The sequence below is a fragment of the Cavia porcellus genome, unplaced genomic scaffold, assembly GCF_034190915.1.
Source record: "Cavia porcellus strain 051 isolate PalLab524CR breed Dunkin Hartley unplaced genomic scaffold, mCavPor4.1 scaffold_16, whole genome shotgun sequence".
In the NCBI taxonomy this organism is placed as follows: Eukaryota; Metazoa; Chordata; class Mammalia; order Rodentia; family Caviidae; genus Cavia; species Cavia porcellus.
Window position 1 is genome coordinate 67,202,117 of NW_026947499.1, and position 14,282 is coordinate 67,216,398.

At 35.7% G+C, this 14,282-nt stretch overlaps 1 protein-coding gene across 3 annotated transcripts in view; it reads right to left on the bottom strand.

The window, feature by feature from the left end:
• Positions 1–14,282, bottom strand: part of Col19a1 (collagen type XIX alpha 1 chain) — a 305,188-nt gene that overhangs the window by 237,452 nt on the left and 53,454 nt on the right. For all 3 annotated transcript variants that reach the window (XM_003478284.5, XM_013142233.3, XM_005007610.4), the window contains 3 exons: positions 11,803–11,883; positions 5,955–6,080; positions 5,069–5,131 (listed from right to left, as the gene is read on the bottom strand). In XM_003478284.5, coding sequence (XP_003478332.3) covers positions 5,069–5,131; positions 5,955–6,080; positions 11,803–11,883 — 270 coding nt within the window. The remainder of the gene's footprint in view (positions 1–5,068; positions 5,132–5,954; positions 6,081–11,802; positions 11,884–14,282) is intronic.

The window sequence follows — 14,282 nt, forward strand, 5'->3', positions numbered from 1 at the left end:
ACATATCCTTCATATGAATGTACTAGCAAAGAAATAAAATATAAAATATCTATGAGAGAAAAAACGTATTATAGTAAATGACACCCTGTCATAGATCCCCCTTCCTGCCAAATACTCCCCCCTGTTCACACACTTATGCCCCTGTTCTTGCTACTTTATGAAGTAGTTTTGGAAGTCCTGTGTTTGAGTGCCTTTAGTTCTATGTTGTGGTACCTCAATGTCTTCCATCAATTCTAAACATTCAGCTTTCAAATTCTGACCTTGAGGAAGAGCCAGAAGACACAGCGAGAGGTGTCTAGTGAATAAGGTGGGTGAAAACACACTAAAGTGTTACTTGACAGAAATTGCTGTAAATGTGTGGAACTAACCTCAGACATTCAGGCACAGACTAAAAGACATAAAAGAGTCATGAAGAGGCCAGAAAAAAGAAAGAAAGGGAATCAAGAGTTGGGTAGAGGGGGAAGGGCAAAGGCACCAACAAAGGAATTAAGATGTTTAAGTTCATGAATCAACTTCCTGCAAGGAATATAAAAAAATATATGCTATACTCACATTATATAACACACTGAAATTTTAAAAAGTGATGAGTATTTTGAAGATTAATGGCAATGTGACTTTTATTGTAATATTTTTTAAAAATTTAAACTCACTTAGCTTTTGGTCAGCCTTTGTACAGTTAATGAGAAAAAATAAATTATAATAGTATCTGAACAGCTTCTAATTTATATTATGTAAGTGAGACAGTGCAAGGAATTAAAAACAAAAACAAAAAAAAACAGTACAGCCAGACATGGTAGCACATGTCTGTAAACTTAGCACTTGGAAGGCTGAGGCAGGTGGATTGCCATGAATTCAAGGCCAACCTGAGCTATACAGTGAGTTTAAGGCCAGCCTGAACAATATAGCAATCCCCTGTCTCAAAAAAGTCACACACACACACACACACACACACACACACACACACACACAATAATAATAATAATAATAGAGAAAGAAAAAGAAAAACAGGTACATCCTATCCAGAAAAGATCAGGTAATGCTGTGAATAAAGCAAACAGAGCTCAGTATTCATTTAATTGATCTTCCAAAGAAATTAAATGCCAATCAACCATTCATATTTACTACAATTCATATAACTAAAAATTTTTATAATTTAAAACATCTAGTCAATTGAAAATTCTAAAGCACTATCTCTCAAGTAAAGATTTGACCAACACATATGAAATTAAACTCAACCTAAAGGGATTACTTCCCCAACCCTTTAAGATGTGAGCAGTTGCACTGTGGATAAGACAGCAGGGGAACATATGTGTTGAATGTCTCTTATGTGCCAGTTGCTGTTATTGTTTTATCTCCAGTGCATGATAATGTATCCTTCCTCATAATTAACTATGCACTAGGATGATTAAGGTCCTTTTCAAGGCCACTCAAAGGTAGACAGGATTTGGTCCTAAACATTTCAAGCTCTAAGGTTTTAATCTTGGCAGATTACTGCCCTATCTCCCCTCAATGTGCTTCCTCGGGCTTACAAATCAAAAGGAAAGATTTAGAATAATACCTAGTTTCCTTGGTAACTCGGCACTTCTGGTCATTTCACAAAATTAACTATTCAATAGCTCCAATCACAAAATGACTCTTGATCTTAAGATTTTCAGCTATTTGGTGCACCTGCTCTGACAATGAAAATAACAAGCCCAAATCAAATGCTGCGGGAAGTACTCTTTGTTGTACATTAAGGCTACAGGATCACATAATGCAACAGGAATAGCAATAAATCCATCAACAACCCTTCAAAAAGGAAACAGGACATCTATGTTCATTACAAGTGCCAAGAAACTTGAATACATTCAGGGCCATTATCACCTGAGGTCATTTTCACTAGGCAAGGGTCATGCTGGCTAATCAAATACTGGTGTATGCAGTGAAAAACTAAAGTAAGCATACTTAATTGTTTTGTTGACTATTGTATCCCAGTTATTTTTACCTGCTACTAAAATCTCTTGACACTGTAAGTTTTGTATATCTTGGAACCTAAAATGAATTTTAATATTTGAAGACTGTATCACAGTCAGCTGGGCGTGATGGTGCACGCTGGTAAGCACGGCATTCAGGAGGCTGGAGCTGGCACTGAGGGATTTTGAGTTTCAGACAAGATTGTGCTATAAGTTGAGTTCAAGTGCAGACTATATAGTCTGTCTCAGAAAGTAAAGAGAAGAGTCAGATGAGGGTTTGAACCTCTAAGATACCTTTTCATGTCATATGTCTTATAGATATGACATACATTTTCTAATATTTATCTTTTTAATCATCTTCAATTGTTTATTCCTAGTCCTTTTATTTCTACATAAGGTAAGAATGTCTCTTAAATCATCTCAAGATGATTAACCCAAAGAGAACAGATCCTTTACTTTCTTATTACTGTTGCAGTTTCAGAATTTAAAAAAAAAAAACCTTAAAGTCTTCAATAGTTTTTAATGAGTGAATCAAAAAAAAGACACGTATATGTGCTAGTAGGAGATGTTCATTTAAATAAAGAGAAAATATATGTAAAAAAGGTAACAGGTTAATGACCAAAACACACACATAGAATTCTTTCCTGCACCAATTATCCTAAATATAGTAGAACTGGTCCATTAAAGAACGGGAAGGTCAAGTTAAGGAATATGTACGTGGATGGTACCACATCACAATCACCAACAACCGAGCCACATATACTTTTTAAAGCACCTCCATGTCGTCTTATGATGTAGGGGGAACCCTCATTCACAGATCAGAAAAGTTAAGCTTTCAGAGATAGGGTGTCTTGACCATGTTACTCTGTTAACCAGAGAGGAGCTGGGGTTAACTCAGAAATCATTCTACTCCGAGTCTTCTAATTGTACCTAAGACATCACTCTACTTTTCTGTGATTCTTCCACCAATACAATGATGTTTAAAAACATTAGAATCAACAAGTGCAGTTACACCAGACTAAAAAGAAAAAGCAAAAGAATTGATTAGTGAAGAGACAACCTATAAAACGGGAAAAGAATTTGTCAGTTACTCTTGAGAGGACTAATGTCTAGAATACATAAAAAACTCAAAAAATTAAATCACCTAAAATTAAAGACCCAGTCAAGAAATGGCCAAGAAATGAACAGACACTTCACAGAGGAAGACATAGAAATGATGAACAAATATATGAAAAAATATTCAAGATCCCTGGCCTTTAGAGAAATGCAAAACAAAGCTAAGCTTCTATTTTACTCAAAAGAATGGCAATCATTAAGAAATCAATAACCAATGCTGCAGGCTCTGATGAAAAAGGAACTCTATTGTTGGTGGAAATGGATACTATCACAGCCATTCTGAAAATCAGTATGCAGAGTTCTCAAAGAACTAAAATTAGAAATTCCATATGATCCAGCTATGTCCTTTCTAGGTATCCTCCCCAAGAATTTAAGGCATCATACTAGAGTGGTACACGCACATCGATGTTTACAGCAGCATCATTTATGATAGATAAATCCTGAAATCTGCCTGGATATCCATAAACAGGAGGCTGCATAAAGAAAATGTAGTATCTATATACTATCATGAATACTTCTCAGCTACAAAGAATAACAAATCTGAGAGACCTATAGGAAAATGGATGCATCTGAAAAATATAATGGTGAGTGAAACAAACCAGAGACGCACGCAATACCATACCATCTCCCTCATTTGAGGGAAGCAAAGCACAAATAAAGAGAATAAAGATGGATAAAAGACAAGGGATGGGCCTTTTGCAACAGGAAAAGGGTTCAAGGAAACAAGGGTGAGAAAGTGCAGAGTAGAGTAAAGACCTGCCTTCAACAGGAAGCTGATACCCTAAATGACTGTAAACACTGTATGCCATTACAGGAACTAAGATGAATAATATCAGCAAGTATAAAACTCTGGATAGAGGAATTAGAAGAGATGGGAGAGGGAAAGGAAGAGAATTAACAAAACCAAGCTGTAGCATGGACAGGTACCCTCCCCAAGCTGACTGCAAACTCCAGGTTCTGCAAACATGAACAGGACTAATAAAATTCTTAAAAAGTTAAAAATATGAAAACTTAAGCTAATATTCTCTATGAAGTTATAAGGATAAAACAAACTATTACAAAGTGGAAAGTATTCTGAATGCAGAACATGGACTAATAATACAGAAGTGTTCTCGAACACAGGCGGATTTCACAATAGACATGGTATAAAAGGAAGCGACTGGCTTCACACTCAGACCCTAACCTGGCCTCAAGCTACGTGGCCATGGGGAATAGTCTAACCTCTCCATACTTCAAGATGTCCATTTATTAAAAAACTGTTACACTAATTCCTAAAATGAAGAGTACTAAGGATTGAACAGATAATATTTCTAAAGCACATTTAGCATGTGGCCTAGGGTACACACTCCACAAACACAGATGCTATTTATCATGATTTGTGTACTTAGTTTGAAGTAGTGTTAAGGCGACTTGTTTAATTATTTTTAATTTGCATATAATGATATAAAAGCGAAGTTCCCCCAAAGAATAACTTAATCACAAACACCCCACTCCACCTCTAACACCTCCTGCTGAAGAGCCCAATTACCCCCCGCCCCACAGTCTCAGTGGGCATGCTTTTGAGAATCAAACAACTGCCACTTTGTTGAAGCATTGAGGAATCACTCATCTCTCAAATATTAGACTCCTGCCTTTTAAAAAAAGAATTTAGAACCATGGATTTCCAATTAAAGGCAAGAGAGAAATTAAAATCTATTTCACCTTGGAAAGACAGCAGACACATAATCAACTCCTACCCTTAACACAAATCAATTTATCTGATTAGTTAACAAAACACATGACTCCAAAGAATGAGAAACACTGCAGTGAAGTCTAAGGAGAGGAAAAGAGAAGGACAAATTTCTAAACACGGATTTAGAATTACAGACTCAGAGCTACGACTTCCTTGCCATTTAATCCATCCAATTCTGCCCAGGCCCAGAAGTGAGATGAACACGTGTTAGAAGGCATGTCTCAACAAGCCACTGTGTCCCAGCTGGATTTGGTGCTGTGCATCTTACCTGCTTTCCTTGCTCCCCTTTCTGCCCAGGTGACCCAGGAGCTCCTGGCAATCCTGCTTCTCCCTGGGCACAGATGAATGTCTGTGTTAGTAAACGTTCTGCCACACTGACCTGCAGTCACACACATACGTATGCGGTTGGGAACTGGAAGGTACACCTTCACTCCCTGCTGAGCCATGCCTGCGGTTCTACAGGTTTCTCCCCTCTTTCACAAGGCTCATTCCTCACTGTTCCCAACCCCATTCAGCATTCTGTTCCAGGAGTTGCTCCTCTATCTACTCTCACCTCCCTGGGACCTTCCTGTGGGACTCTGCAAGTTATTCACCAGCTTAGCACAGACCCCACTGCAGCCACCACACCCAGAAAAGGGAGTCACGTGGGTCCACAGACCCAGTCTCCTGATTACAACGCAAACAAGTTATTTTAGCTGTTTAGTGAGAGGCAACTGTTGGAAATTTGGGCTACAGAACAAATATGGTCACTACACAGAAAGGAAATACTATCTACAGTATTTTAGTTTATGTTTGTTGAAGAGAAGGTTCTGTATTTCCTTCAACTCTGAATTCCCAGAACTGTAGCCCATTCCTGGCACATATGAAATAGTCAATATGTGCCTGTGTTAAGGTGGTTTCTACCTTCCTAGCCTTATTCATTCTGATTGCATCATGAAAGGAAGATCAGATGGGCTCAGGAACTGTGTAAAAATCCAAGAAATTCTATTTGCAACTCCTTTCTGTAAATCTCTTTGGTGACAGTGTGGCTTAGGAATGTGATTCAACCAGCACCAAAGGATGAGACACATGCTGCTCCTGAGAGGCGACAGTCATGGAGCCAAGTGTGCTGTCTGTAGTGGCTTTCCTGTGGGAATAGGCCAGAGCTAGCTTACCTTGCTTGGAACGCAGGGACACAGGTCTTGAAGTTCCTGCTTTGCTGGTAGATATGCAAACATTTTACCACCATGAGCGGTTACTGATGGTGATGACATTCTTCCAGAGACCTCCAGCTCTGGGCACTAAACCCAAAAAAAAGAGAAGTTAGAGAACGGGGTCAATTCCAAACTCCGGCTCCCGGCAAACTAGGATTGACTGGCTGCCTGCCTGAACCTGCTTCGTATTAATCGAACATTGGTCTCACCTGAGTGTGAGAGTTATTATACTTCTCTTTATCATTGAGTCGCCAGTGTATTTCATTCCACTAACACAGGAGGATTGTATTAAAGCTAATAATTTTAGTGATTTTCTAAAGCTACAGTCTGTGATTTGTGGCAGGTGCAGTAATACTGTATGTTACGATATGTGAATATCTATTTTGGGGGACAAAAATTAAAGTAAAACCATGCAATACACACCTGTAAAGCACAGTTACTTTAACAACATGATTGTAAAGATATGTAAAGTAGAAAACAATTTCTTTGTGTACTATAAAATGATGTCTATTTAACTAAAATATACTGTGTTTTAGTCTACTATCCCTCCAAGATATTAATCTTCAGTGTAACATTAAGTATTGGATTTGATATTTATACAATAAGTTTAGAACATGCAGGGGAGGAAGTGAAATTTCATTACAAAGAAATGTACTTTGTTTTCTTAAAATCTTTAACCATGTGGAGATTCTAAAAAGGATATAAATGAATCTTTTTTTTCTTAACATCACATATCAGACTTGTCTCCATGATTAAGAATTTGAGGTTTTATGAAGGAAAAGCATTCAGGAGAAAAGTTCATGTTACTTTGCATAAGCTATATACACAAGAATGCTCAGGAAAGTATTTTCAGGATGCAAAACTAAAATATAATCAATGGTTAACCATCTGAGATCATGGGTGGCATTAATTTTCTCTTTTTGTGTTTGGTGGTATTTTCCAAGTTTTCTAAAATAAACGTGCACAACTGATATTTATTTGGGGGAAAGGATGTCACCATCAATTTAATGATTAGCAAAATTAAATTTTATGACAGAAATTATTTTGAAAAATGGACAACACTTTAAGGCTTGATAACAATAAAAACTATAACAAAATTAGCAGTCAGACATACTGTAACTAATTTCCTGTTTTCACTACTAACTTTTTTATATTTACTCTTTTTAGATTTAATGATTATTTAGTTATATTATTGCTTCCAAGTCCCAAACTATGAACACCACATTTAATAACAATTAAGTCAGATTATCATCAAAACAGTTCATATTTTCCAGTCAGTTTTTGCCCCATAGATTCTCAAATAACCAAGACCCCCCACTTGAGAATTACTTCTTAGGCTTAACTGTAAAACTGTCCACCTCCCTAAAAGTGCTGCCTAAAGGCAATATAAAGCATACAAGTACACACTCTGCCTCTCATAACAAGTCCTGGTTTTGATTTGACTTGTTCAGTAAATTAGCCCTCGAAATTATAATCATGCCTCTCATTTATTTTCAACAAATGTTACTGCTCTTTTCTTCGTATTTGTTCTTCATTCTTTGTATGTTTTACTGTCATAAAGCTCAACCACTTCAGAAACTGAAAATCTAATTTAATAGAAAAAACATGTTCTCAGATGATCTTGAGTAAATTTCACCTTTGAAATGCTCTATAAAGTATTAACACTAATACACATGTGTCCTGAATTTGAAGGTCCAGGACAAAATTACATTTACAAAAACATACACTAAGCTTTTCTGATTTCAATACACTTTGAAAAAAAGAAAAGAAGTAAGAAATATAAGAATGCAGTTGTATCTGAAATACAACAAATGCTATATATAGCTTTAATATAATTATCTTCTAAGCTATACATTTCTATTGGTAAAATCTAGCATGTTTCTATTACTTATCAGTCATTAAATGGATGGTGACATTCCTTCCCCCAAATAAATATCAGTATGAAAAAATAGTATTTGCCTTTTTCCCAAAGTTGGGGGATGAATTCCTAACTTATTTTTACTCTAAAACTAATTTTCAAATTATCTTTTAAAACATGACAAAACGCTTTTTTGTTTACAATGTGTGAGGTCAGTCACTGCTTTAAATTACTAAACCACCTCATCCAATCTATTACCTATGTTTGTTTAAATAGTTTTCTCACAATTTAACTTAAATATCTATTATATAATGACACGGAGCACTGGTTACTGGTTAAAAATACAATACTAGAGAAATCAAAACACTTTTCTTTAAGTCGAAGAAAATATTAAGAGCTCTTATATCAAAATATGATAACTAAAAAACTTTTGGGAAACTAATACCATCAAGATTTAAAAGTGTGGCACCAGGAAGTCTAGGTATTTCAAGTCTGTAGATTGGCATTCTAAATTATCTTTTTAGATATTTATAGAAAGATATTTGGCTGGCTTTCATTTTCCTTGGAATGTGAGCCATAAACTGGATTGCAGATATGTTGTATACAGCCAAGTTGCATAAGCAAAACACACAATATTTTAAACACTGATCTATCCTGTGAGTCACTTGGATGCATTCTCATTCTACTGCCCAAAGTATAAGAGTGTTAGGAGATACTTTTAATTACAAATTATTGATTAAATTTTTATGATTTTCTTTGGCAAATATAGAGGTTTTAAGAAATCTAAGATTCAACAGAAAAGGTACTTTTAGCATTTTTCATCTGTTCATTTTCATATATTTTGCTTCAGTAAGTTTCTCTGAATTACTTTTTTTTCAAACACCTTTCTTTTATAGCTGATACATCAAGAAATAATGCTTTGGCTATCTTCTTGAACAAAGCACTAGAAATAAGCAAGAAGGATAAAGTAAAAGTAAAACTTTCTTCCCTGAATCTAAATTGTATCTGAATAATTTAAAATAAATATCATTATATCAGGTAAGATGGCACACAGAATGAGAAGTAATGAAAGTAATGAATTCAGAATTTTTCTGGAAATGAAGTACAGATTAATAAAGCAACAGCTGTGCAGATAGTATATTAGTTTTCTTGATGCTGGGGCAAATTATCTGACACTCACGATTTAAAGGAGATTCATGAGTTTAAAAGTTTCAGTCCAAAGTCAGCTAGCTCCAAGGTAGGAACATCATTGTGGAAAGCACATGGCATAATAAGGCTGCTAAGTTCGTGGTGGTTGGGAAGCAAAGCAGGCGAACAGTGCCAGAGAGGAAAGGTCAGGACCCATGCATGGTCCCAAGATCATGCTTTGATATCCCACTCAGACAAAGCCAAAAGTATGCTTTACTAATTGTTTAGGCAGCTCTCAACTCAATCAAGTTAACCATTAAACTTAACTATCATACTGCACCCATTGTCAATTGATACCCAAATATACCTCCATAAACTATAATTTCCAGATATATAATCTCCAAAAATAATAAGTTAATAATTGCACTTAACATGATACAAATATCTCTTGTACAACCAAATAATAATAATCCCTTCCCCAAAGTTTCAAGAGTTTCAGAATTTTTCTAAAGTCCAAGTCTCTTCTGAGATTCAAGGCAAACACTTAGCCTTAAAAATTAAAACAACTTACATAGTCACAAGTTACCATGACACAGGATAAACATTTACATTCCGAATGGAAATAGAAAAGAATAGGACTAAAGTAAGACCAAAATCAGCCATGGAGAAAATTGAATCCCACAGCCCCATGCTTGAATCTGAGGCAAGCAGTGCTGAGATGGGAGTTTCCGAAGGCTGTGTAGGCCCATCCCCATGGCTTTACTTGTTGCAGCTCAATTGGTCTTCTCTTAAGCTGGCTCCACTTGTTTCCAGCATTCAACTTTCCTGGGTTCTATATTTGTGGTATCTCCAACTTCCTGGGGTCTCCACTGTACTTTCAGCTTTATTCACACAGCTTCATTCATGCACCTGCCTCTCCAGGGAACTTTGCCTGTGTATCTAGACTTTTCTTTGAAATCTGGGTGGAAGTTTCCATGACTATACAGCTCTTACATTCTGTTTTCTAGTAAAACCAGAATCACGTGACTAGTGACAAGGTCTGCTGTCACCGTGCAGTAGTCAGGCCCTCTTGGACCATGGCTGCAGTGGCCTCTGAGTGCCAGGATGACTGGGAATGGTGACATGAGTCTCAGGCAATGACTACCCTAGGAGACCTTCTGCAGCAGGAGTCCCAGGGACTTTTCTCAAATGAAAGGCTGCCACCTTTGCAAGCTGCCCTGGGTGGGGTCTTGCTGATTGTTAAGATGTCCTCAGAGCATCTTTGCTTTTGTCACTCTTGTCCCCTCATTTCAATAGCACTAGTCTCTTCAGAAATCAAACCTCTTTAGGCTCCAACTTTACATATATTTCCTTTTGGATAAAAATTTAAATTTTTCAGCGTTTTCTTCTCTGTTTTTGCTCCCAGTTCCATTGTCTATCTGGCTAAAAAGCAACCAGCAGTACTCATGCCACAACCTGAATGTTGGGTTGCCCTGAAATTTCTTCCACTAGAGAAATTAGTCTACTTTCCTTACTGTCACTCTCCTGCCTGGTCTAGTGACATAAAGAAGATGTAGACACAGTTTTTGCGCGAATGTAACATACATGGCCTTTAGTCCAATTCCCAACAGAGTTCTCATTTCCTCCTGAACATGGCTTTAACTGCATTCATAACAGCATTCTGATCTTCTTGTACTTCTACCAGAATTACCCATTAAGCTCTGCTTACAGCATTCTAGCCCCTATCTCCAAACTTTTCCAAATTCCTTCCACTACCAGTGTCAAAGGCTTCTGAACTACATGATCAGGTGCCGTATAGTCACTGCAATGACGCCACTCCTGGATATCAATTTTTGTATTAGTCAACTTGCCCACTGGTGGGACAAATTATATGACATCCACTATTTAAGTAGTTTTAATTTGGCTTATAGATTTAGGGTATACAATCCATGGCAGGCTGGTTCCAAGAGATAAATATCATGGAAGAAGAGCTTGGATGACCTAAGATGTTTAGTTTATAGCCACAAGAAAGTAGACTAGGGAAACAGTACCAGAGAGGATGTGGTCAGTAGCCATACGTAGTCAAGCCTCCAGGACCCAGCTAGACGCAGCCAGCACAGTGCTTTACTAATCTTATAGTTGGCTCTCAAGTCAAGCAAACTGACAGCTAAGCCTAACATCAGAGTTAGGTTGGGAACACTTAGAATGTGAGGCTTAAGGAACTAGATTCATGATTCATTGCCAACAGAGAAACACTTAAATAAGCTTTGAGAAAAACTGAGTAGATAGGGAATTTATCTGTTTCTTAGCCCTATTCTTTAGAACAGTCTTTGAAAAACAAATATTTGTTGGAAGAAAGTAAATGAATATATAAAGCTGTGATTCAGAGATTTATTCTGGTTATGGTGCTAAGAAGGACGGGGAATGGGAAAGGCAATGGCAGGATGATGCAAAATTCCAAGACAGGCCAGTGAGGAAAATGACTGACAATAAGATAAGATTGTTGATTGAAAAGTGGAAAGCAATGATGTTACTGGAGACAATTAGAGAGACAATGTAGACATTGTCTGGAGACAATGTAGGAGAAAAGTATAAATTCTCTCTTAGTTATGGTGACTCCAAAGAGAAGACCATATGATCTCCAAAATTCACCTTGAAATTCTGGAATTAGAGATTTTAAAACTATAGCAAAGCACTAAAAAGTCTTCCTTACTTGGAATAAATTACTCACCTGGCTTCACCAAAAGATATTCAGTATTGACCTTCACCTGGACTCCATAGATTATGCAACTAAAAGGTAACCGGCATTAGCTTCATTGTCATATATCAAGAAAGTTAACTTACCTTAGTAGCTGATATTTCACAACATGCTTCTTGAGCTATGAAGTTTGTATCACAGTAGATTTTAAGTTGGTGAAGTTCAATCTGTTAAAAAATTAGCAGTGAAATACACCATTAGTTTTTGAGAATCATATTAACTCAGTAATTTAACTTAAATGAAAAAAAAAGGCTAACATCAATTAGCCAGATTTTTAAATGTTTTATGTAATTGAGGATTTGCTGTTTTATGGATCACTTGGAAAGTAAATATAAAACTGATCTATAGATAAAATCAGGTATGGAAAACACTTGCAAAATTTAACTGTTTCAAACAATAAAAAGAAGTATTTAACTAAAAAGAAGTACTGTGCACCACAATAAAGTATGCACACAAAATGAGTCTATTTCAACATTTACAAAACTGGAGAAAAAGTGAGGCCAAAGGTTTGAGCATTAACAAAAAGGCACGAGCATATGATGGAAGGACTTTACACCTCCAGATCTCTTTTCTGAGGCAATTAAACAGATGAGTAATTCTCAATAAGGTAAAAATATGTATTCAGTTTTTCATAAATTCTATGTAAAAACTATGGTTTTTATACCATATTAGAATGTTCCTGACCATTTTACAAAGTAATTGATTCTATTTGCTTAGATTCACATTTTTGGTATTTTTATAGTAAATTAAAAGTAGTCTAAGGAAAGCATAATCATGTCCTTAAATGGGAGATCAAACAACTCTCTAGAAGTCAATAATACAATTAATAAAATATCAAATATTAATACTACTAATAAAATACCAAAATGATAAATGCTTAAATAGGGCATTTGAATGTCTTAGGCACTGAAATGTTTTAAAATGTGTTTTGTATGTAAGCATTGATTGCAACCTTGAAGTTAGTTTGTGTTTACAAATTTTTGAGTTTAATTAACTGTATGATGATTTGCTGTATAACATGAGTTGGGAATCTCTCTCGCCCCTCCTCTTTTTCTCTCTTTCCTTCTCTATCTCTTTATTTTCTTAGTGTAACACTGCTAGCATTACTTTGAGGTTACTCAATAAATATTTTCTATAGAAAGTCCAAATAGCTGTGAGTCTCTGTGCACACACATATGTGTGCACATACACAGACAGAGACAGAGAGAGAGAGAGAGAGAGAGAGAGAGAGAGAGAGAAACAGCTATAGCTTTTACTCCCCACTAAGATAAACAAAATTAATTTGGTTTGTAGAAAGCCTTTAGAGCTCCAAATATCTTGCAGATTCATGAGCAACCCAAGATTTGCAAATATTGTAATGAAAAACTCTGAGATTCAGTGACATTCAATGAGTTTTCTTTGGTAATTTTCTCAAGGTTATTAAGGTTAACTTTTGTTTGTAAAATTTAAATATACTGACTTAAATGTTCTAATGAAATACTTCCAACATACAAATTATGTAGAATAAAAAGCGGAGATTTCCTTCAAAGAGAAAAAAAGGAAAAAATGGATACAAAGGTTTTATGAATAAGGAGGAGAAAAGAGTTGAAGAGTGGAAGGAAGGGCAATGGGGGAAAAAGTCAATATATACCATGCACAGGTACAAATTCTCAATGCTGAATGTGATCACTTATATTAACATGTACCAATAAAAGTAATTTAAAATAAAATAAAATACTTAATGGATGTAAACCTGCCAACTTGGAATTTTTATTCAATGAAAATATTTTTCTAAAGTAAAAGTAAATTATTAAGGGTAAAAAAATGGAGATTTCAATTAATATTGTTCTTAACTAAAATTTATCATCATCATTATTATTGAAATAGCTAAAAATATTGAAATCCTACTGTGTGCTATTCATCTTAGGTCCCACATGTAAAATATTACACTTAGCTACAGACAGATTATCAGTTTTTGAAGGATAAAAACTGAGTGTTCCTCATATTGAAATTATAATTTAGTTTACCTATACTTTCATTACTGATAAATTAGAATCCTTTATTGATACAGTGTTTTAGAAGAAGAATATTCATAGCAAAGTCAACACTAATGGTGTCAAACTGAAGATTTGTTTCTTTTTTCTTTTTCTTTTTTTTGGTGGGGGGCTAATGGGTATCAAACTCACAACCTCGTGCTTGCCAGGCAGGTGCTTATGCCACTGAGCTAAATCCTCAGCTTGTTTCTTTTTTTAAAAAAATTTATTTCAGTTTTTTCACCTCTTTCTCATAAAAATACGCAGGTAGAATATGTAATATGAACCTAATAGAATGATTTTTTTCAGTAACACGCATCTCAATAAGTAAAACACTGCAACAGATCCGTAATTCTATGGAACACATCTGAGGATAGTGAAAAGTTAGTAGACTTGAAGTTTAATAGGATTACATGTTTAATTCAAACGGTGACTTCTTCATGACATACTGTCACTTTCATCCTCAGATGAACTAAGAATCCACATGAAAGGACAGAATCACTGTAATAAAGCATATAACTTTTACATAATGCCCTGTTTATGAAGAGATGCCT